The sequence below is a fragment of the Lolium perenne genome, chromosome 7 (assembly GCF_019359855.2).
Source record: "Lolium perenne isolate Kyuss_39 chromosome 7, Kyuss_2.0, whole genome shotgun sequence".
Taxonomy (NCBI): Eukaryota; Viridiplantae; Streptophyta; class Magnoliopsida; order Poales; family Poaceae; genus Lolium; species Lolium perenne.
Window position 1 is genome coordinate 112,840,174 of NC_067250.2, and position 24,856 is coordinate 112,865,029.

Consider the following 24,856-nt stretch of genomic DNA (forward strand, 5'->3'; position numbering starts at 1 on the left):
ACCCCCCGTGCAGTGCGGGTCCTGCATCATCGGCTCCCGCCAAGGGAGCACTTTCTTCAAATTCTCCGGCCTCGAGTCCTGCCGCTTATGGCAAGCGACCTTCTTCTACGTGAAGAACAACGGCCCCGCGAACCTCATCGATCTGCCGCCCTTCAACGCGGCGCCACCCAGCAGAGCCAACTGGAGCTACAACCCGAAGACGGATCACGTCGAAGCCAACCGGGTGGTACGCTTCATGGCGAACCTCATGAAGGAGACTAACATCTACTCGGATGATATTATCCGCACTTTTATCTCGCGCCGGGTGCTTCCTCTTAAGCGCCGGCAGCATAGGATGAGCGAGATGTATGGTCCTGGTGATCCCACCAAAATCACCGGCCTTCCCCTCTCCAAGAAGGACGTCGTCCGCAAGGCTAGGCAGATCTGCCAGACTGCCATGCCGGTTGACTGGGAATGGGGCCTCCTTCCTCTCAGCACTACTAACCCTCCGACCCAAGAAGTAAGAGATTACGCAATTCAGGTCGGTTTACCGGTAACTTTTGCTGTTATTAACCTTCTTTTTTCTCGTTTCAGGCCAAGGATCGCTTCCCCACCATTCACGCAGAGCGGCGAGGCCCTTGCGTGAAGCGTGCGCTTGATTCTGTCGATCCGGATCCATACACCCGTTGGAAGGATCTGAAGATGGGCAAGACCCAAGCCTCGCGCCTCGGCAGATCCGTGCCGAAACCAACCGGTTCTTCCGATGACCTGACCTTGCTCGAGGTACCTTTCTTTTCCGGTTTCTTTTACTTCTTTCATTATTGTTCTTTTGCGGATCTTTTCTCTACTCTCTTGAACTCGTAGATCCACGAGCACGCGCCGCCCTTGCGAGCTGAGGCCGGTCATGAGTTTGTGGACAAGCTCATGGCCCAGGGCCAGAAGAACAAGGCGCCGGCATCTGATGCCGGTTCCAGCCAGGCCCCTCCCTCTAAGCGCTTCCGGACGGAGCCTCTGGGGGAGAAGGAAGTGGGCATGCGACGCTACAAGCGCAAGCAGATGCCGACCGCCGCTGGGTAAGCTTCTTCCTTTTCCCTTTTCTTGTTTCTTCTTACCAAGTTCTTTTGCCGGTTGCTTTTTCTAACTCTTTGCTTTTTCTCTTGTTTAGCCCTGCGCTGAAGCTTGGCTCAAGGCCAGCGGGCTCTGAGGGTTTCGCAAGGACCTCAACCTCTCCTCCTCACTCAAGCCCGGCACCTTCTGGTGCCGGCAACATCTCTGCCTCCCCTCTGGGGGGCACTACAAGTTCGGGGCGTGCGGCCCCTACACCGCCAGAACACCGCACGGAGGAGGACTTTGTCTCCCCTCCAGAGACCCAAGATACCGGCGCCAGCAACATCGGCTCCGAGGAAGAAGCTACCGGGCGGGCGGAACCTTTGGTTCCTCCCGTCCTTGAAAAGAAGAAAACTTCCGCGCCGGGAACTTCCGCGCCGGAAAGTTCCAACCGGGGTGACGCGCCTAGCGCTCCCCCTTCTCCACGAACTGCTCCAACACCACCGCCGGATGCTCCTCACCCCAAGCCATCCGGGGCTGCTCCAACTGCACCGCCGCCCAAGACCTCCAAGCTCATCAAGGGGAAGGCGACGGCCTCCAACGCCCCTTCTGGCGGTCAGCAGCCCTTGGTGCTGCACATCTCCAAGGCCGCCAGTGCTGCTAGCAAGAAGGCCACCAGCCTGCTCGGCCGGATCACCAAGTTTCAGCGCGAGGGCAGGGAGCTGGGGCATCTTCTGCCCTACGCAGAGAAGTGGAACGCCGCGGATATGACCCCGGCAACCTGCGGCATCGGCAAGGACAGGATGCCGGCACCTGATCCTGTTGGGGACCGGTCTTCCGAGGAGCACTTCATGCGGCTTCGCTGCGCCGTGAAGGAGCTCGACAGCGCGTGGTATGATGCCACGAACGACTTGATGGTACGTTTTACCAACTCTTTTCAACTTTTACCGATTTCCTTGCTTCCAGATTTTTTCTATCTTTTCTTTAGTTTCATGCCGGTTTCTCTCTTGTCTATCTTCCCAGTCCCCGAGTTTTGTGTTGAGAGCGTAGCTCTTAGCACGAAACTTAACTTAAAAACGCACGAAACCGGCATTGCCAGTCCCCGAGTTTCGGGTTAAGAACTTTGTTCTTTGCGCAAAACTTGTCTAGAAACGCGCGAAACTAGCACTGCCAGTCCCCGAGTTTTGGGTTAAGAACCTTGTTCTTAGCGCAAAACTTTAACTAAAAATGCGCGAAACTAGCACTGCCAGTCCCCGAGTTTCGGGTTAAGAACCTTGTTCTTAGCGCAAAACTTTAACTAAAAACGCGCGAAACTAGCACTGCCAGTCCCCGAGCTTCGGGTTAAGAACTTTGTTCTTAGCGCAAAACTTGTCTAGAAACGCGCGAAACTAGCACTGCCAGTCCCCGAGTTTCGGGTTAAGAACCTTGTTCTTACCGCAAAACTTTAACTAAAAACGCGCGAAACTAGCACCGCCAGTCCCCGAGTTTCGGGTTAAGAACCTTGTTCTTAGCGCAAAACTTTAACTAAAAACGCGCGAAACTAGCACTGCCAGTCCCCGAGCTTCGGGTTAAGAACCTTGTTCTTAGCGCAAAACTTTAACTAATCTCATTTTCTTGAACAGCTCACGGCTGACGCTCGGAAGGTCCTCTTTGAGGAGCTTCTATGGGAGCACCGGGATCTTGTTGAGGCACATGATAAGTGCCAAGGTAAGTTTTTGTACCACCGGCATCTTTTTACCGGAAACCTTTCTTTCTTCTAACACTTATGATTTTTGTTCAACAGTGATCCCGGAAGCTTCCATTGAAGCCCTCAAGGAGCAGCTCGCCGCCGCCCAACGTACGACTTTCCTGTTCTCCGGTTGGCTTGCTTTTCTTTTCATCTTAACAGTACAACTTTGTTAACATCTTCTTTTCCGGGTTTCAGGGGAGAAGGAGCAGCTTATCCGGCAGCACCAGGAGGAGCTGGGCGCCCAGAAGACCAGCTATCAGGAGCTCAAGGCTCAGCTCATCCAGCTGGGCCTTGACCATGCCAATGCGCTAAAGGCTGCTAAAGCCGACGCAGCGGCCAAGATGCATGAAGCTCTTGAGGATGCCGGCAACTCCAATATGGTGTTGCAGGCCGAGCTGGAGGAGGCCGCCAAAGCGCTGAAAGCTGTCGAGGATAAGGCCGCGCGGCTGGAGGCGGAGCGGAAGGAATATGACCGGCTAATCACGCAAACTGACGCGCATGCCTTCCGTAAGTTTCTTTCTTTTCCCTTTTCCGGTTTCTGCTTATAAGCTTTTTTCTTCCGGTTGCATTTTCTTTCGGTTGTCTTTCCTTCCGGTTGCATTTTCTTCCGGCTGCTTTTTCTTAGCCTCTTTCTTTCTTTGCCCAGGCCTCTTCCCGGACTCCCAGGCGTTTGCCATAAAGAGTGTTGAGGAGCATCGCGTTGGCCAGGCCCAGGAGAACCTTGGCGTGCCATGGACCCCCTATGACCATCTGGTTGCGCTGAACACGCGGGTGTCTCACATGCGCGTCATTGATCGGAATCTCTCTGATATTCCTGATGTAGCCACCCAGCTCTTCAGGACTCTGTGGCCTGGCGAAGTGGTGCCAGATACCTTCACCTTGATCAGCGACCGCCTCAAGGGTGCCGGCAGGAGGATCCGCGAATGGCAGTGCTCCGCTGCCCGCACTGGGGCAGACTCCGCACTCCACGTCGCCTGCTCTTGGTATCCGGAGCTGAACCTGGACGCCCTCACCGGAGTGCGCGAAGGCGCGGAAACTGATCTGGACCCGATCCTCACCGCCAAGCGGCAAGATCGCGCGTACCACATCACGGAGTACGCCGATATGCGCACCTTCATCCCTCCCCCTCCTGACGTCAAGGACTATCTCGACGAGGAGGAGGATGAAGCCGATGAGGAGCCTCTGGACGATGCTGGTGCTGGCGATGCTCCTCCGGAAGCCCCTGTTGCCTGATGATCTTCTATTAAGTGTTTGCCTGTGATATGTTCGTTTGTCCTGGTTGTCTCAAAACAATGCCCGTTAAATTCTACCCCGGTATGCCGGGGTTTATGATGTAAAACTTTAAGTTTGCTTTTGGTTGTGGCACAACAATTTATGCCGGTATGTTATACCGGTGTTAATTATCTTATGTTTGCCTTAGCATATTTGCTCATGGTTTTGCTTTATCCTGTACTGCAAAGATTTCCAAATTGTTTCCGCATCCAATTCGATGCACACTTGGTTCTTTTGCCTTGGCTCTGCCTGCCTTCTCTGGGCGTTCTTTGGCGTATGAGCACAAGGTTCTTTCACCAAACAAGCATTTTCTTGAACTTAGAACTAATTTCGAAATTTTGCAAAAAACCGGTTTAACCGGGGTTAGTTAAATTTTTCTGGATTGCTTGTTCCCACTCTCTCTTTTTGCAGTTCGCGTGCTTAGTTGCTACCGGTTTATCTTGCTTGCCATGAAGCCGGTTTGCGGACAGCAGCAGAGTCGAAGACTCCGGTAGGTTTAGCACGCTACTAAACCGGAAAGAAAAAATGTTCACTAAGCAACCGGTGAACTAAAAAAATAAACATATTGCATGCAACCTTAGGGGTAGTCCCCGAGATTCATTCGAGGTTCCGACATCTTTTTATTCATAGCATATAAGGTACAAAAAAGGAACTTCTTACTCCACAACTTCAAGAGTAGAAAGGACGCAACAGAGCTACGTTCCATGGACGCTTGCTCTCCTCTCCGGATTTGTCCGCCTTTCCTTTTTTCCACTCCTGTGCATCGATCAAGTAATAGGAGTCATTGTGAAGAGCTTTGCTCACAATGAAGGGACCTTCCCATGGTGGTGAAAGCTTGTGCCGGCCTTCAGTGCGCTGCACTAGGCGTAGCACCAGATCTCCTTCCCGGAATACTCTCGGGTTAACCTTCCGGCTATGATAGCGTCTGAGGTTTTGCTGGTAAAAGGTTGTTCTTGCCAAAGCCAACTCTCTTGCTTCTTCTAGCAAGTCCACATCATTTTCACTGGCCTCTTTGACCTCTTGCTCAGTATAGAGCTGTACCCTTGGTGAATCATGAATGATGTCGGTTGGTATGACCGCTTCTGCTCCGTATACCATGAAGAATGGAGTGTATCCGGTGGACCGGTTTGGAGTTGTTCTTATGCTCCACAATACTGATGGTAGCTCATCAAGCCAACACCCTGATGACTTTTCTACTGCTTCGATGAGCCTTGGTTTGATACCGGAAAGTACCAAAGCATTCATTCTTTCCACTTGGCCATTGCCTTGCGGGTGTGCCACCGAGCACAAATCCAACCGGATGTTGTTGTCCTCACAAAACCTTTTGAACTCACCTTGAGCAAAGTTGGTTCCATTGTCAGTGATGATGCTATGCGGGTATCCATACCGCAAAATGACATCCTTTAAGAACTTTACCGCTGTGTGCCCATCACACTTTGCGATAGGTTTCACTTCTAGCCACTTGGTGAATTTATCCACCATGACCAAGATGTGAGTCATGCTGCTCCTTGCAGTTTTGAATGGGCCAACCATATCAAGGCACCAAACAACAAATGGCCAGGTTAGTGGTATTGTTTTTAAACCGGACGCTGGGGTATGATTTTGCTTGGCGTACCTCTGGCACCCATTGCATTTTCTTACCAAATCCTCAGCGTTTTCCAAAGTTGTAGGCCAGTAGAAGCCATGCCGGAATACTTTTGCTACCAGCGCCCTTGATGAAGCGTGGTGCCCACATTCTCCTTGGTGAATCTCCTCAAGCATTTCTTTTCCTTCTTCCGGCTCCACACATCTTTGAAGGACACCGGTGACGCTTCTTTTGTACACCTCACCATTGATGAATGTGTATGCCTTGGACCTTCTTTGGATTCTTCTTGATTCATTTTCGTCATCCGGCAAGGTGCCGTTGATCAGGAATTCCTTAATAGGTTTAGCCCACGACGGTGTCTCTCGAACTAGAAACACCGGTGCATCTATCTCCATGTTATCCACCAGCATTGTTTCTTCCGGTACAACTGCAACAGTCCCCGAGCTTGCCGGAGCAGTCCCCGAGTTTACCGGAGCAGTCCCCGGGTTTCCTTCATCGATGTCCATGGGTACTATGTGCGATTCCGGTACGAAAATTGATTCTGATTCCGGGCTTGGTTTGATTGATGGTACTCTTAAGTGTTCCAAGGCTATTCCGGGAGGAATTTCCTGCCTAGATGAGCCCAGTTTGGACAAAGCATTCGCGGCTTCGTTTTCCGCTCGCGGTACATGGTGAAACTCACAGCCCTCAAAGAAGCCGGCAATCTTTTGCACGTGAAACCGGTACAGAGCCATGTTGGCATCCTTTGCGTCCCAATCTCCGGAACATTGCTGCACCACAAGATCTGAATCTCCATAGCAAATGATCCGGTGCACACCGATTTCTTTTGCTACCTTGAGCCCATGGATCAGAGCCTCATACTCAGCGACATTATTCGATGCCCTGAAATGCACTTGCAGAACATACCGGAGATGATCTCCCTTAGGTGAGGTAAGCACCACACCAGCACCTAGACCCTCTTTTAGTTTGGATCCGTCGAAATGCATCTTCCAGTACTCTATTCTTTGATCTGGCGGCTTGTATTGCATTTCCGCCCAATCAACGAGGAAATCAGCCAAAGCTTGTGACTTTATGGCATCTCTCCTTTCGTACACCGGTACATATGGTGATATCTGGATTGCCCACTTTGCAATCCTTCCGCTAGCATCCTTGTTGCACATGATATCGGAAATGGGTGCCTCGCTCACCACTTTCATGGGATGCTCTTCAAAGTAGTGCTTGAGCTTGGTGGCGGCCATGTACACGCCATAAGTCATCTTTTGGAAGTGAGGGTAGTTTTGTTTTGAGAGGGAGAGCACCTCGCTCAGGTAGTATACCGGCCTCTGGATGGTTTTTCCTTCCTCTTCTCTTTCAACTACAACCACTACGCTTACAACCCGGTTTGTTGCTGCTATGTATAATAGCATAGGCTCCCTTTCTAGAGGTGAAGCCAGTATAGACGCTGTGGCCAACATTGTTTTCAGCTCTTTAAACGCAGCGTCTGCCTGAGGGGTCCAGACGAACGTGTCAGATTTTTTCATGAGAGCATAGAGCGGCAGAGCTTTTTCTCCCAGCCTGCTTATGAACCGGCTTAGCGATGCCAAGCTTCCGGTAAACTTCTGCACGTCTTTTAGATCGCGCGGTATGGTCATTCTTTCAATTGCCCGGATTTTTACCGAATTGACCTCAATGCCCCGGCTTGATACGAGAAAGCCAAGCAACTTACCGGCAGGGACACCAAAGGTACATTTTGCCGGATTGAGTTTCATCCGGAATCTTCTCAAGTTATCAAATGTTTGCCGGAGGTCATCGATTAAGGTTTCTTTTACCTTGGTTTTTACCACGACATCATCCACATAGACTTGCACATTTTTTCCAATTTGATCAAACAAGCATTTTTGCATACAGCGCTGGTACGTTGCACCAGCGTTGCGCAAACCAAAAGGCATAGTGACATAGCAATAAGCCCCGTGCGGGGTAATGAACGCAGTTTTTATTTGATCTTCCTTTTTCAAGGGGATTTGGTGGAAACCGGAATAAGCATCCAAGAAAGACAATAGCTCACATCCTACAGTGGAATCAATCACTTGATCGATCCTAGGTAAAGGAAAAGGGTCTTTCGGGCAAGCTTTGTTCAAGTTGGTGTAGTCGATGCACATGCGCCACACCTTTGGAGCTTTTGCTTCCATGTTCTCTTCTTTTTTCTTCTCGACCAGCACCGGATTGGCTAGCCACTCAGTGTGTAGTACTTCCACAATAAAACCGGCAACCAGCAACATTGTCACCTCTTCTCCAATGATCTTTCTCCTGTCTTCAGCAAACCGGCGTAGCGGCTGCCTTACAGGCTTTGCATCTTTCCGGACATTTAATGAGTGCTCAGCCAGCTCCCTCGGAACACCTACCAAGTCATCAGTAGACCAGGCAAAGATATTCTAATTCTCACGGAGGAAGCATACGAGCGCGCTTTCCTATGCTTCATTCATACCGGCACCGATACGAACGGTGCGCTCAGGGTAAGCCGGATCCAGCACAATGTCCTTTGTTTCTTTTGTCGGCTTGAATGCCGATGTGCCCAGGTTTGCACTCATTGCCGCTAAGCTCAGCTGTGAGGACTGAGCCAGCGCAACCGCGGTTTGCATCCTCCTCTTTTCTTCAGCAATCACCAGCGATTCTGCCAGGTTTGATCCGGCGGAAGCTGTTTCCAGTGAGACTTTGTAGTTTCCCACCACAGTCAAGGGTCCACGAGGTGCCGGCATCTTCATCTTGAGATACGCCGTGTGAGTTGAGGCCATGAAAGCAGCCAACGCTGGTCTCTGATGACCCACAAGTATAGGGGGTGTATCGTAGTATCTTCGATAAGTAAGAATGTCGATCCCAACGAGGAGCAGAAGGTGTTGACAAGCAGTTTCGATGAAGGATTCACTGTAAATGCTCACAGACAAGTAATCAGGGGGGTTTGATGTAACAGTTGAATAATGTACGAGTATGTAAAGTGCGAGAGTAATAATTGCAGCGAGTGGCCCAATCCTTTTTAGCACAAAGGACAAGCCGGTTTGTTTACTTATAATGACCAAACGTTCTTGAGGACACACGGGATTTTAGTCTAGTGCTTTCGCTACATACGGCTAAATAATCTTCATTGTTGTGATAAGTGTTGTGTGGGTGAACCTATGCTAATGTACCGCCCTTCCTAGGACTAATACATACTTGTGATTATACCCCTTGCAAGCATCCGCAACTACAAGAAAGTAATTAAGAATAAATCTAACCACAGCCTTAAACTACGAGATCCTCGCGATCCCTCCTGCATCGATATACCAACGGGGGTTTAGGTTTCTGTCACTCCGGCAACCCCGCAATTAGCAAACGAGTACAAGATGCATTCCCCTAGGCCCATAAATGGTGAAGTGTCATGTAGTCGACGTTCACATGACACCACTAGAAGAATAACACCACAACTTAAATATCACACCATTGAATATTACTCAACCATAATTCACTACTAACATTTAGACTTCACCCATGTCCTCAAGAACTAAACGAACTACTCACGAGACATCATATGGAACATGATCAGAGGTGATATGATGATGAATAACAATCTGAACATAAACTTGGTTCAATGGTTTCACTCAATAGCATCAACAACAAGTAGAAATCGATACCGGAAGAGTTTCCCCTATCAAACAATCAAGATCAAACCCAAATTGCTACGGCGGTGACGGTGTCCAGCGGTGATGACGGCGATGTTGATGGTGGAGATGATGATGATGGTGATGGCGATGATGTCCAGCTCGATGACGGTGACGATGGCGTCGATTTCACCCTCCCGGTGGGATTTGCCCCGGCGGATTCCTGCCCGCCGGAGAGCTCTTTTCTCTCTGGTGTTCTCCGCCCCGCAGAGGCGGCTGTAACTCTTCGCGAGGTACCCTCTGTGGCTTAGGTCTTCGGGACGAAGGGTTTGGCGAAGAAAAGGAGGCGAAAGGGGTCGTGGGCCCTCCACACCACAGGCCGGCGCGGCCAGGGCCTGGCCGCGCCGCCCTAGGGTGTGGGCCCACCCCGGCTGCTCCCGGCTCCTCCTTCGGCTTCCTTCGTCATCTTGAAAAATAGGATTTTTGGTATAATTTCCTTCGTAGTTGATCTTCCGAAATATTGCGTTCGACGGTGCTTTTTCCAGCGTAATCCCGGCTCCGGTGTTCGAGCATCCAATAACGATGAAACATGCAAAATAGATGAAATAACATAAGTAATGTGTCCCAATATGAAATATATCAATGAATAACAGCAAATTATGATATAAAATAGTGATGCAAATTGGACGTATCAACTCCCCCCAAGCTTAGACTTCGCTTGTCCCCAAGCGAAACTGAACTCGATAGACATGACCACATGTTTATGGAGTGAAGAGTCGATAAATAAAATACGGACAAGAAGCATCATATTCATTCACACAGGACATTATAGTAAACAACCTCTTATAACTCATATTGAAACAAGTATAAGGTAATCACAAGTAAAGGTGCATGAGAAATCATGATTGGTGATGGCAAACTTCGTTCTTGGTCGAGAGAACAATTAACAGATTATATTTATCTCATTGAGCAGCGCTCTCATGTTAAAGTTTATAAGGCACAACTTGCATACTCAATCGTAATGGTCTTCTCATAATCATTGATAACTTGCAAAGCTATATTCATTCAGATAAAACTTGTACTAAACAAGGAAGAATAAAAGACATGATGTAGCAAATCACAATATAATGGTTTGATCACAACTACTCAAATGCTTGCTTGAGATGGAGGGAAATAGGTTTACCGACTCAACATAAAGTAAAAGACAGGCCCTTCGCGAGAGGGAAGCAGGGATTAAATCATGTGCTAGAGCTTTTTCAGTTTTGCAATCATATAGAGGTAATAAAAGTAACATTTTGAGAGGTGTTTGTTGTTGTCAACGACTGGTAGCGGGTACTCTAACCCCCTTGCCAGACAACCTCCTAAGAGCAGCTCCCATATTATTTCCATTTTGTGTGGCACTCCTTCCAACCTTTCTTTCACAAACCATGGCTAACCGAATCCTCGGGTGCCTGCCAACAATCTCATACCATGAAGGAGTGCCTTTTTATTTTAGCTTAATTATGATGATGACACCCCCCCAACCTTTGCTTACTCAAGCCATGGCAAACCGAATCCTTCGGGTGCCGTCCATCAATCACATACCATGGAGGAGTGTCTATTTAGTTTAATCAATTTGGGACTGGGAATCCCATTGCCACTCTTTTTGCAAAATTATTGGATAAGCGGATGAAGCCACTAGTCCATTGGTGGAAGTTGCCCAACAAGATTGAAAGATAAAACACCACATACTTCCTCATGAGCTATGAAACATTGACACAAATAAGAGATACTAAGTTTTGAATTGTTTAAAGGTAGCACATGAAGTATTTACTTGGAATGGCAGAAAATACCATGTAGTAGGTAGGTATGGTGGACACAAATGACATAGGTTTGGGTTAACGTTTGGATGCACGAGAAGTATTCCCTCTCAGTCTGGTCTTTGGCTAGCAAGGTTAATTAGCAAGCATAAGAGTCGAAGGAAACAAACAAATATACATATGATAGAAACAATCATGCATCTTCCTTGCAAACACAAACAATTTTAACTTCAGAATAATAAGCTATGAGCTAACAAGAAAGACAATGAAACAACTACATGTATTTCTCTTTTCTATTTAAACTTCAAAGTGTTGTTGCTATTGACCAATGCTAAGTTTGCCAAAACCAAATAGATTTATTCAATGCTCCCAAAGTGATACCAATACTAACAACAAGGTGAATCATATAGTAGAGATTGCAAACTAAAATAAGATGTGCAATATGTAAATGATAAGACTTCCCATTAATATTCCATAACGATAACTCACACCAAGGGATACATAGACAACCAACCAAAGGAGAAATACTTCCAAACGCAACCCATCTTATATGATAACTTCCCTACTCATGATATGACACTACTTGACAATAAAAGTAAAAGGTAGTGATAATGTGATATCGCGGCACTCCCCAAGCTTGGAACAAACCAAGGGGATGCCAATACCGATGATGAATTACTCCCGCGGCGATGATGGTGATGAATTCCCGACAAGCTTCTCAATAAGCTCCTGAAGCTCGTCAATCCTGTATATGAGGTTGCGAATCATCTACGAGTTGTGCTCGACGCGGTTAAAGAGTCTCTGTCGATGGCGAGTCCCAGCTCTTGGAGTTATTTCCCCACTCTTCAGCCTCGGGCTCCTTCTCTCCCTGCAGTGTTAGAACGATCTATATCCCACCGGCTAGGCAATGCTGCCTTGGGAGTCCCTTCAATTTGATTATTGAAAATTAGATTGTGGAAGGGGTGATGAGTGCACGATGGAGATGTTTTCGGAGCTAGGTAATGACGTGGGACCGCTCCTCCCGTGCGAATTCTTGCGCTCTTGTTTGCACTAAAAGGGTTGTCCACCACCTTGATGCTTGCGATGGTAGCACGCGGGCGTGCGCGCGAGTCTTCCTCCACCTCTTCTTCATCTTCTTCCTTGACGTCCTTGTTCTTGGAGACCATGGTGCTTCTAAACCGAAAACAGATCTGCGTAAACAGCTCGAAACAAAACACGTCGAGAAAACGATATACGGACCTCCAGGGGTCCGGGGATTATATAGCAAAAATTTTCTCGACAAAAGGAAAGCACCAGATCGAACCGTAGTCGGAAAGGGGCGACGAGGCGGCCAACCCAAAGCCCGGCGCGCGCCCAGCACAGGCCGCCCCGCCCTATGGTGGCACCCTCGTGCGTCCTTTCCACTCCGTTTCGAACTCGTAATTTCTCTTATTTTCCAAAAACAGCGAAAATATTGTTCGGAAAGTAAATTGCGTACTTTTCATTACGATCTTGTTACCTATTCAAAATCGAGTTCGCGGATTGTCAATTTGCCCTTTGATGTAGGCCTCCGGTGTTTCCACTTGAATAATATCAACATCAACATTATAAGAATCACCCGAGATATAATGCTTGAGTCTTTGTCCATTCACCACTTGCGTAGCATTGCCTTGGAGAGAGCTAATTTTGATTGCTCTGAACGATACACCTCCTCGACAACATATGGTCCTTCCCATTTCGAGAGTAATTTCCCTGCAAAGAATCGAGACGAGACCGATACAATAGGACTTTATCCCCAATATTAAATTCTCTTTTGATAATCCTCCTATCATGCCATTTTTTAACTTTCTCTTTAAAGAGCTTAGCATTTTCATAAGCTTCATTCCTCCATTCATCTAGAGAACTCAATTGCAACAACCTCTTATCACCGGCAAGTTTAGGATCTTTATTTAATTCTCTAACAGCCCAATAAGCTTTGTGCTCTAGTTCTAGAGGTAAATGACAAGCTTTCCCATAAACCATTTTATAAGGTGAAATTCCCATGGGATTTTTATAAGCAGTTCTATAAGCCCAAAGTGCATCCTTCAATTTACTAGCCCAATTCTTTCTAGTTTTATTAACGGTCTTTCCCAAAATAGATTTAATCTCTCTATTTGATAACTCTACTTGACCACTAGTTTGAGGATGATAAGCAGAAGCAATTCTATGATTAATACCATACCTAGCAAGAGTTTTTCTAAAACCTCCATGAATAAAATGAGAACCTCCATCAGTCATAATATATCTAGGTACTCCGAATCTAGGAAAAATAATATCTAAAAGCATTCTTAAAGAGGTCTCACCATCAGCACTTTTTGTAGGTATAGCTTCCACCCATTTAGTAACATAATCAACAGCAACGAGTATATGAGTGTTACCTTCTGAAGACGGAAAAGGTCCCATAAAGTCAAATCCCCAACAATCAAACGGTTCAATAACAAGAGTATAATTCATTGGCATTTCATTACGCTGGAGATATTACCAACCCTTTGGCATTCATCACAAGATAAAATAAACTTTCTCGCATCCTTGAAGAGAGTTGGCCAATAAAAACCTGATTGTAGAACCTTTTGCGCGGTTCTTTCTCCGGCGTGATGTCCTCCATAAGCACTACCATGACATTTACTCAATATCTCCTGTTGTTCATATTCAGGGACACATCTTCGCATAATACCATCCACTCCTTCTTTATATAAGTGTGGGTCATCCCAGAAATAATACCTCAAGTCATAAAAGAATTTCCTCCTTTGCTGAGCTGAAAAGGTTGGAGGCAAGTACTTGGAAACAATAAAGTTAGCATAATCAGCATACCAAGGACTGTCTCGCGAGCTCACCTTTATTACAGCCAATTGTTCATTTGGAAAACTATCATTAACAGGAACAGGATCATAAGCAATATTTTCCAATCTAGACAAATTATCAGCAACAGGATTATCAGCACCTTTCCTATCTACAATATGTAAGTCAAATTCTTGCAACAGAAGTACCCATCTAATAAGCCTCGGCTTAGCATCTTTCTTTGTCATAAGGTATCTAATTGCAGCATGATCAGTATGAATAGTAACTTTTGAATCAACAATATAAGATCTAAATTTATCGCAAGCAAAGACTACAGCTAATAATTCCTTTTCAGTTGTAGCATAATTTCTTTGAGCAGCATCAAGAGTTTTACTAGCATAATGAATAACATTCAGTTTTTTATCTACTCACTGTCCAAGGACAGCGCCTACAGCAAAATCACTAGCATCACACATAATTTCAAAGGGTAAATTCCAATCAGGGTTCAACTATAGGAGCGGTTGTTAAGGCTTTCTTAAGAGTTTCAAACGCTTCCTTACAATCATCATCAAAAACAAATGGTACATCTTTTTGAAGAAGATTAGTAAGAGGCTTTGAAATCTTAGAGAAATCTTTAATAAATCTCCTATAAAACCCAAAGATGACCAAGAACACTACGAATACCTTTAACATCCCTCGGATAAGGCATCTTCTCGATTGCTTCAACTTTAGCTCTATCAACTTCAATACCTCTCTCAGAAATTTTATGTCCCAATACAATTCCTTCATTAACCATAAAGTGGCATTTCTCCCAATTAAGAACAAGGTTAGTTTCTTCACATCTCTCGCAAAACTTTATCAAGGTTTCGCAAGCAGCTATCAAAAGAATTCCCATAGACGGAAAAATCATCCATGAATACCTCTACAATACTTTCACAAAAACCATGAAAAATAGCAGACATGCATCTTTGAAAAGTAGCAGGAGCATTACATAAACCAAAAGGCATGCGTCTATAAGCATAAGTTCCATAGGGACAGGTAAAAGTGGTTTTCTCTTGATCTTTAGCTTTAACAGCAATTTGTGAAAACCCAGAATAACCATCAAGAAAGCAAAAATGAGTATTTTTAGATAATCTTTCTAGCATTTGATCAATAAAGGGTAAAGGGTAATGATCTTTTTAGTAACTTTATTAACTTTTCGAAAATCAATGCACATTCTATACCCTACAACTACTCTTTGAGGAATGAGCTCATCATTATCATTAGGCACAACAGTCATACCTCCTTTCTTGGGAACACAGTGCACAGGACTAACCCATCTACTATCAGCAATAGGATATATAATACCAGCTTCAAGGAGTCGTAGTACCTCATTCCTTACCACTTCCTTCATCTTTGGAATTAGACGACGCGAGGTTCAACAACAGGCTTTGCATCATCTTCCATATTAATAGCATGTTGGCAAATAGAAGGAGAAATCCCCTTCAAATCATCAAGAGTGTAGCCAATAGCGCCTCGATGCTTCTTCAATATTTCCAATAACCTTTCTTCCTCAATCTCTGAAAGCTTAGAACTAATAATAACAGGATATATTTTCTTATCATCAATATGAGCATATTTAAGATTATCAGGTAAAGGCTTTAAATCAAAAACAGGATCTTCCTTTGGTGGCGGTGTTGTACCCAAATCTTCCACCGGTAAATCATGCTTGAGAATAGGTTGGCGAAGAAAAATTTCCTCAAGCTCATCTCTTTCTTTCCTAAAAATTTCGCTCTCGCTATCCTCCAAATGTTGCTGCAAAGGATTATTAGGAACAAGAACAATAGATGCACATTGCTCCATTTTAAAATCATTACTAGGCAAATCAGCTTTATAAGGAGTTTTAGTAAATTTAGAGAAGTTAAACTCATAAGATTCACCAGCGAATTTAGTCAAAATTTTCTCTTTCTTGCAATCTATAATAGCTCCACAAGTATTTAGAAAAGGTCTACCAAAAATAATAGGACAATAATCACTAGCAGCAGAACCAGGTACCAAAAAGTCAGCAGGATATTTAATCTTACCGCATAAAACTTCCACATCTCGAACAATACCAATTGGAGAAATAGTTTCTCTATTAGCCAGCTGAATAACCACATCAATATCTTCAAGTTCACAAGAATCAATTTCGTGCATAATCTCCGTGTAAAGCTCATACGGAATAGCACTAACACTTGCACCAATATCACATAATCCATAATAACAATGATCACCAATTCTAACAGATAGCATAGGAACACTAGCTTGTTTGGGTTTATTAGGATGTGAAACAATATTAGAAGCATCTTCACAGAAAATAATATGACCATCCTCCACATTTTCGGTCACAAGATCTTTAACTATTGCAACAGCAGGTTCAACTTTTATTTGTTCTTCAGGTTCTACAGGTTTCTTTTCACTTTTATGAACCGCACTATTTATAACAGTACTCCTTCATTTTAGCAGGAAAGGAGTTTTTTCAATATAAACCTCAGGAATAACATGATCAGCAGTTTCAACTACAACACATTTATTAATAGATGAATCAATTTTATCTTTATATGGTTCATGATACTTATCAAAGTTCTTCTTTGGCAATTCATAATGAGAGGCAAAAGATTTACAGCAACTTGAGAATCAAGACCATATGTAGCACTCATATTACGAAATTTATCAGTATCCATAAAAGCTTCAATGCATTTATAATCATAAATTATACCTGATTCTCGATCTTTGTCGTTCTCCCATCCTTCAGTATTTTCTTGGATTCGATCAAGAAGGTCCCTTTTAAACTCTTCTTTGTTGCGTGTAAATGATCCAGAACAAGAAGTATCCAGCAAGGTCTTGTCTTGAAAAGAAAGTCTTGCATAGAAATTATCAATAATAACATTACCAGGAAGCTCATGAATGGGGCATTTGAGCATTAAAGACTTCAATCTCCCCCAAGCTTGGGCGATGCTCTCTCCATCATGAGGCCAAAAATTATATATGCGATTCCGATCCTTATGAATTTCACTTGGAGGATAGAACTTAGAATAAAACCGGGGCACAATATCATTCCATTCAAGAGAATCCCCATTATCCAATAATTTATACCAATGCGCCGCTTTACCGGACAGCGACAAAGAGAATAGTTTCTTCCTCACTTCATCCATAGCAATACCTGCACATTTGAATAACCCGCATAATTCATGCAAAAACAGTAAATGATCACCGGGGTGGACAGTTCCATCCCCTTCATAGCGGTTATCCATAACACGTTCAATAATTTTCATAGGTATTTTATATGGTATTACTTCCTCACCTGGCGCTTCATCCACTACCGTTGCAGTAGTAGTAGATTTCCCAAATAGAAATTGAAGAGAAGATCTCTCCATAATGACTTATAGCAGCATGCTGAAATAAAATCAGCACAACAGTAAAGGTTTTCCTTACCAATTCCACTTACCAATAGCGCTTCACTCCCCGGCAACGGCGCCAGAAAATAGTCTTGATGACCCACAAGTATAGGGGGTGTATCGTAGTATCTTCGATAAGTAAGAATGTCGATCCCAACGAGGAGCAGAAGGTGTTGACAAGCAGTTTCGATGAAGGATTCACCGTAAATGCTCACAGACAAGTAATCAGGGGGGGGTTTGATGTAACAGTTGAATAATGTACGAGTATGTAAAGTGCGAGAGTAATAATTGCAGCGAGTGGCCCAATCCTTTTTAGCACAAAGGACAAGCCGGTTTGTTTACTTATAATGACCAAACGTTCTTGAGGACACACGGGATTTTAGTCTAGTGCTTTCGCTACATACGGCTAAATAATCTTCATTGTTGTGATAAGTGTTGTGTGGGTGAACCTATGCTAATGTACCGCCCTTCCTAGGACTAATACATACTTGTGATTATACCCCTTGCAAGCATCCGCAACTACAAGAAAGTAATTAAGAATAAATCTAACCACAGCCTTAAACTCTGAGATCCTGCGATCCCTCCTGCATCGATATACCAACGGGGGTTTAGGTTTCTGTCACTCCGGCAACCCCGCAATTAGCAAACGAGTACAAGATGCATTCCCCTAGGCCCATAAATGGTGAAGTGTCATGTAGTCGACGTTCACATGACACCACTAGAAGAATAACACCACAACTTAAATATCACACCATTGAATATTACTCAACCATAATTCACTACTAACATTTAGACTTCACCCATGTCCTCAAGAACTAAACGAACTACTCACGAGACATCATATGGAACATGATCAGAGGTGATATGATGATGAATAACAATCTGAACATAAACTTGGTTCAATGGTTTCACTCAATAGCATCAACAACAAGTAGAAATCGATACCGGAAGAGTTTCCCCTATCAAACAATCAAGATCAAACCCAAATTGCTATGGCGGTGACGGTGTCCAGCGGTGATGACGGCGATGTTGATGGTGGAGATGATGATGATGGTGATGGCGATGATGTCCAGCTCGATGACGGTGACGATGGCGTCGATTTCCCCCTCCCGGAGGGAATTTCCCCGGCGGATTCCAGCCCGCCGGAGAGCTCTTTCTCTCTGGTGTTCTCCGCCCCGCAGAGGCGGCTGTAACTCTTCGCGAGGTACCCTCTGTGGCTTAGGTCTTCGGGACGAAGGGTTTGGCGAAGAAAAGGAGGCGAAAGGGGTCGTGGGCCCTCCACACCACAGGCCGGCGCGGCCAGGGCCTGGGCCGCGCCGCCCTAGGGTGTGGGCCCACCCTGGCTGCTCCTGGCTCCTCCTTCTAGCTTCCTTCGTCATCTTGAAAAATAGGATTTTTGGTATAATTTCCTTCCAGAGTTGATCTTCCGAAATATTGCGTTCTGACGGTGCTTTTTCCAGCAGAATCCTGGCTCCGGTGTTCGATCCTCCAATAACGATGAAACATGCAAAATAGATGAAATAACATAAGTAATGTGTCCCAATATGAAATATATCAATGAATAACAGCAAATTATGATATAAAATAGTGATGCAAATTGGACGTATCAGTCTCCCCAGCAAAGCATGGTAAGGACTATCTAAGTCCACCACCTCAAACTCAAGGTTTTCAACCCGGCAATTGTCACGTCCTCCAAACGACACATCCACCCGGACTTTTCCAACCGGTGCGCAGGACAGCCCCGGAACAATTCCATGGAAGGTTGTGCGCGTTGGCTGAAGCATGTTTTCTGTTATGCCCAGCATGTTCATGGTGTGCCGGTACATGATGTTTATGCTGCTCCCATTGTCTATCAGCACCTTGCTGAACTTGACCCGAGCGTTTGGCCCTTGCATGATTGGGTCCAAGACAAGCGCATATCCACCCGGGTTAGGCATGATCTTGGGGTGATCCTTGAACGACCACGAGATCTCTTGATCAGACCACAGCATGTATTTTGGTACTGCCGGCATCACCGCGTTCACTTCCATAGAACGGCGATATAGGCTCTGTCTGTCGGTTGGCTCAGTTACGAACACAACGCAGCACATATCTGGATCTTTGTAAACATTCCGGCCCAAAGGCGCCGGTGGAGGTGGTTGGCCATTGCCTTCTCCCACTTGGTTAACTTGCTGGTATTGTTGCCGGTTTGGCTGCACCGGTAAGGCGTTTGCCCCGGTAAGCGGTGGTGGTGGTGGTAGCTGTTGTTGCCGCGGCATGTCTTGCGGCAGTTGTGCATCTTTTACCGTTCCCTTTTGCATCAAGTACTTGGTCCAGGTACAATCCTTCGTCAGATGGTTTGACGGGTGTGCCAGATTCGGTGTGTGCCACCGACAAGGTTGGTCCATGGCAGCTTCCATGGTGTACTTCGCGGGTTCTTGCCAGTTCTTTTTCTGAACCCAAGGCTTCTTTTCTACCCACTGTTTTTTAGGACCCGCCCATGGCTGCGATCCGGTTCTCTGCCTCTGACTGCCGCTGGCCTCAGAGTTTTCTTGCACTGCAGCAACTTGCTGCGGACCGTACCTTCGATCCGGGAAATCTTCCCTTCTTTTGTTATTCCGGTTATCCCGGTGTTGCTCTTGGCGCTGCTGTTCCGGCTCAGGTTGCACTGCCGGCTGCGTTGGGTCTCCCAACGCATAGCTATCCGCCACACGTATCATCTCTGCCAACGTTGTTGGCATGCTCCGCTGCAGCTTTTGCCACAACAGTGAACCTCTCCTGCACCCACTGCTAAACCAAGCAATGGCTTGTGCCTCGATTACCCCTTCACAGGAGTTCCTTGTAGTGTTCCACCGGGCCAGATAATCCCGGTCTGTTTCGTTCTGGCGCTGTATGCAAAGAGCAAGCTGCTGCGGCCTGTTTGGCCTTTGATAGGTGCTGCTGAAGTTGCTCACGAAAGCTTCCTCAAAGTCCAACCAGCCATTTATGCTTCCTGCCGGCAAGTTATTTAGCCAGATTCTTGCCGGTCCAACCAAAAACGACGGTATGATTCTCACGGCCCATCACCGGTTTCCTCCTCCAGCTACGGTTCCTCCGCCGCCTGCGACGTATACCGCGGTCACGTAGTCCGCGAGCCAGTCTTCCGGCTTCGTGGTGCCGTCATATGTTTTTGTGTCACGAGGTAACATAAAGTTGCGAACTGGTGGCTTTTCTTTCATGATCCTTGGACCAAAACACTTTGGGCCCGGGGGACCTTCTTCCTCGATCATTTCTGACAAGTATACTCTATCCAGACGGTGCCTCGCATCCTGTTCCGGTAGGTATCTTTCTCCCAAGCGTTCTCCCAATGGGTTCCGGTATGCTGCCGGTCTTGCGGAATCAGCCTCATCATAACATTCCGGTACCGCGGCCCTTGCCTGCCGGTACCTTGGGGGATCTATTTCTTCCTCATCATACGCCGCCCTTGCAGCTCGATAATTTTGCCCGGTTTCTTGTCTACCGGCATGATTGTTTCCGGCATAGCCCTCTCTGGCATAGCCTCTGCTTGCCCCTTGGCCTTTTCTGCCGGCATCAAATTGCCCGGCTTGTTGTTTTCCGGCAAGAACCGGATCATACACAGTCATCTGGTGCGCATTCACCTCTTTTTCTCTTCTTCTGTCCGGATGGGGGGACGAAGCCTGCCCATGGGACTTGCTACCGGCATTCCTTGTCGAACGCGCGGATTTTGAAGCCACAGCCTTGTTCAGCTTATCAAGCTGTTCAGCATTTTGCTGCTCGATAGTCTCAAGAAGTTCCCGGACACGCTCTTGTTGTTTCGCCAGAGCGTCCCCGGAAAGAGAGTCACATAGCGCTACAGCAGCTTTAGCAGCTTTTATTGTTTTATCCGGGCTACTGTACTTAGGTTTCTCTACAATGCTCACAGATGCAGATGTGCTTTTGCCGGCAGCAATTTCTTTGCGCAAATCCTGGTCTAGATTGCGAGCCTTAAGCCGGTTTTCCGGTATCCTAGCGGCATGAGCGCTAACAGAAGCAAAGCCATGGGCAGCGTTATACTCACGTACGGTTAGGTTCAGCTCGCTGTGCGCCCTGACGATGTCTTTGCGGCTCTCGAGCATCTTCTGGCGCTACGCCTCCAGCTCCGCCTGAGCCGCTGCCGGGTCGATGTTCTGCGCGATGGGGGTGGCGAGGACGTTCATCGCCGCTTAGAGTGGCATTTCCGGTGGTGCGAACGATGCTCCCGCTGCGCCTGCGCCGCGTTCCAGCGGTGGCTTGGCCGCACGGGTCGAAACCGCACGCCCAGCACCTTCTTCCGCAGCTTCTTTGCCGGCGTCGACCGCGCCTGCCATCATCACCTCCACACTGCCAGGAGCGCGGCCTGCATGTAGCCACCTTGGCGGATCTGGCGCCACCAGTACCGGCGAGAGGCACTGGCGCACAGGGACGGTGCCGAAGTAGATGCGGTGGCTGCCGAACTCGATGATGCGGCCGTTCTTGGGGAAGATGCCGCCGTTGGCGAAGCAGCCCGCGTTGTCGTTGATGAAGTCCATGGCATAGATGCGCTGCACCAACGCGGAGACCGTGCGCTGGCTGGCGACGTCGAGGATGCCCGCCCGAATGTGAACTCCAGCAAGCGCCACTTCATGCCCCATGGTGGTCGCCAACTGTCGTCGTGGCGAACGAGCAGATGCCATGGGATGGCTTGAGTTGGGGCCGAATGGGCGCTAGAGGATTCGGGGGAGGGTTTGCGACTAGATGGGATGAACTTCCGGATGCTTTCCTCAAGAACACAACCAAAGGCCGGTATGCAAGAAGAGAGACAAGAGGAAGAACTCTGCTCTAGATCGCTAGCTTCATTGATCTCAACATGGTTACATGCTCTTGGATACAAGGTCTATCGTCTAATCTCCTCTATCTGCATGCGCCTGTAAGAGGCTGTGCCACCTCTCCTTATATAGGGGAGAGGGTGGCTTACAGAACAAGAAACCCTAATGGCATCTTTGACTGGACAAACTACTTTACAAAGCTACTTTAATCATGGATGATGCCGGGGTCTTCTTTAATCAGGGACGCTGACGTCCTCCGGCTTCTTTCAGCGTCACCCCTCTCTTTGGCGCCAGGGCTCCGATTAAAGTCACTTTGCTTAGCTCATCCTTGTCTTCTAGCTCTGAAGAGAATCTTTGACCAGTCTTGCCGACAGGCCCTTCTTTCCGGTATCTTCTTTATCCGGTTCCGGTATACCCCTCTTGGGGATACCGGCTTAGCTTGACTTAGCCAAACTTTTATCTCTGTGCTCCGGTAAGAATATTAAACCGGTATCTTGATGGCTCAAACCATCCGGTTTGGCATGCCTTTGGCATACCGGGGTTCATCCCCCCAACACTAGGCCTTGTTTCCAAATACTGCAATCATCGCTTATTTACTGTTCTACTGCATCTGTACTTCCTGCAATATTACTACCATCAACTGCACGCCAGCAAGCTATTTTCTGGTGCCGTTACTACTGCTCATATTCATTCATACCACTTGTATTTCACTATCTCTTCGCCGAACTAGTGCACCTATACATCTGACAAGTGTATTAGGTGTGTTGGGGACACAAGAGACTTCTTGTATCGTGATTGCAGGGTTGACCTCTTCCTCCCTGAGTTCGATAAACCTTGGGTGATTCACTTAAGGGAAACTTGCTGCTGTTCTACAAACCTCTGCTCTTGGAGGCCCAACACTGTCTACAGGAAAAGAAGTGTGAGTAGACATCAAGCTATTTTCTGGCGCCGTTGCCGGGGAGGAAAGGTAAAAGGCACTCACACTCCGGTCCCAGGTAACTAAGTTATTTTCTGGTGCCGTTGTAAGTGCTCGAAGCTATTTCCTTTAGATCTTCCAATTGCATCTTTTTGTTTCTTGTTTTTATTTCACTAGTTAGGCATAATGGAAAGCAACATGGAGCTTTTTAATCTATTTCCTGAGTTAAGACATGGATGGTTTGATGCGAAAATTAAAAAACATATGGAACATATTAGTATGAACGCTTTGAACACCATTGTTGCTAATGATATGGAAAATTCTAAGCTTGGGGAAGCTGGTTTTGATGAGCATGATATTTTTAGTCCCCCAAGCATGGAGGAGAAAATTTTCTTTGATGATACTTTGCCTCCTATTTATGATGATTATAATGATAGTGGTCTTTTGGTGCCACCAACTATGGAGAGTAAATTTTATTATGATTATACTATGCCTCCTACACTTGATGAGAATAATAATGATAGCTACTTTGTTGAATTTGCTCCCACTACAATTAATAAGAATGACTATGCTTATGTTGGGAGTAGTTATAATTTTATGCATGACACTCATGATAAGAATGCTTCATGTGATAGTTATATTGTTGAGTTTGTTCATGATGTTACTGAAAGTTATTATGAGAGAGGGAAACATGGTTATATGCATCTTAATAATACTAAGTTTCCCCTCTTTATGTTGAGAATGTTGAAGTTGCACTTGTTGTATCTTCCTATGCTTGTCACTTTGCTCTTCACGAACTTGTTTATTTACAAGATTCCTTTTCATAGGAAGTGGGTTAGGCTTAAATTTGTTTTGAATTTGCTTCTTGATGCTCTCTTTTGCTTCAACTCTTATTTCTTGCGAGTGCATCATTAAAATTGCTGAGCCCATCTTAATGGCTATAAAGAAAGCACTTCTTGGGAGATAACCCATGTGTTTATTTTACTACATCAACTTTTGTTTTATATTTGAGTCTTGGAAGTTGTTACTACTGTAGCAACCTCTCCTTATCTTTATTTTGTTGCATTGTTGTGCCAAGTGAAGTCTCTAATAGAAGGTTGATACTAGATTTGGATTTCTGCACAGAAACAGATTTCTTGCTGTCACGAATTTGAGCAGGGTTCTCTGTAGGTAACTCAGAAAAATCTGCCAATTTACGTGAGTGATCCTCAGATATGTACGCAACTTTCGTTAGTTTTGAGTTTTTTCATCTGAGCAAGTCCAGTGCCTCTAAAAAATTAGTCTTTACGGACTGTTCTGTTTTGACAGATTCTGCCTTTTATTTCGCATTGCCTCTTTTGCTGTGTTGGATGGATTTCTTTGTTCCATTAACTTCCAGTAGCTTTGTGCAATCTCCAGAAGTGTTAAGAATGATTGTGTCACCTCTGAACATGTGAATTTTTGATTATGCACTAACCCTCTAATGAGTTTGTTTTGAGTTTGGTGTGGAGGAAGTTTTCAAGGGTCAAGAGAGGAGGATGATATATGATTAAGAAGAGTGAAAAGTCTAAGCTTGGGGATGTCCCCGCGGTTTATCCCTGCATATTTCAAGAATACTCAAGCATCTAAGCTTGGGGATGCCCAAGGCATCCCCTTCTTCATCAACAATTTATCAGGTTTCTTCTATTGAAACTATATTTTTATTCCGTCACATCTTATGTACTTTACTTGGAGCGTCTGTTTGTTTTTATTTTTGTTTTATTTGAATAAATTCATGCTTGTGTGGGAGAGACACACGCTCCGCTGGTTCATATGAACACATGTGTTCTTAGCTTTCAATGTTCATGGCGAAGGTTGAAACTGCTTCGTTCATTGTTATATGGTTGGAAACAGAAAATGCTGCATGTGGTAAATGGTATATGGTC

The 24,856-nt window shown here is 45.9% G+C and overlaps 1 protein-coding gene across 1 annotated transcript in view; it reads left to right on the forward strand.

Moving 5' to 3' along the window:
* The first annotated feature begins 343 nt into the window (after positions 1–343).
* Positions 344–24,856, forward strand: part of LOC127315742 (uncharacterized) — a 40,261-nt gene continuing 15,748 nt past the window's right edge. The window contains exons 1-5 of the mRNA XM_071824013.1: positions 344–412; positions 574–642; positions 1,674–1,847; positions 3,145–3,262; positions 3,579–3,738. Coding sequence (XP_071680114.1) covers positions 344–412; positions 574–642; positions 1,674–1,847; positions 3,145–3,262; positions 3,579–3,738 — 590 coding nt within the window. The remainder of the gene's footprint in view (positions 413–573; positions 643–1,673; positions 1,848–3,144; positions 3,263–3,578; positions 3,739–24,856) is intronic.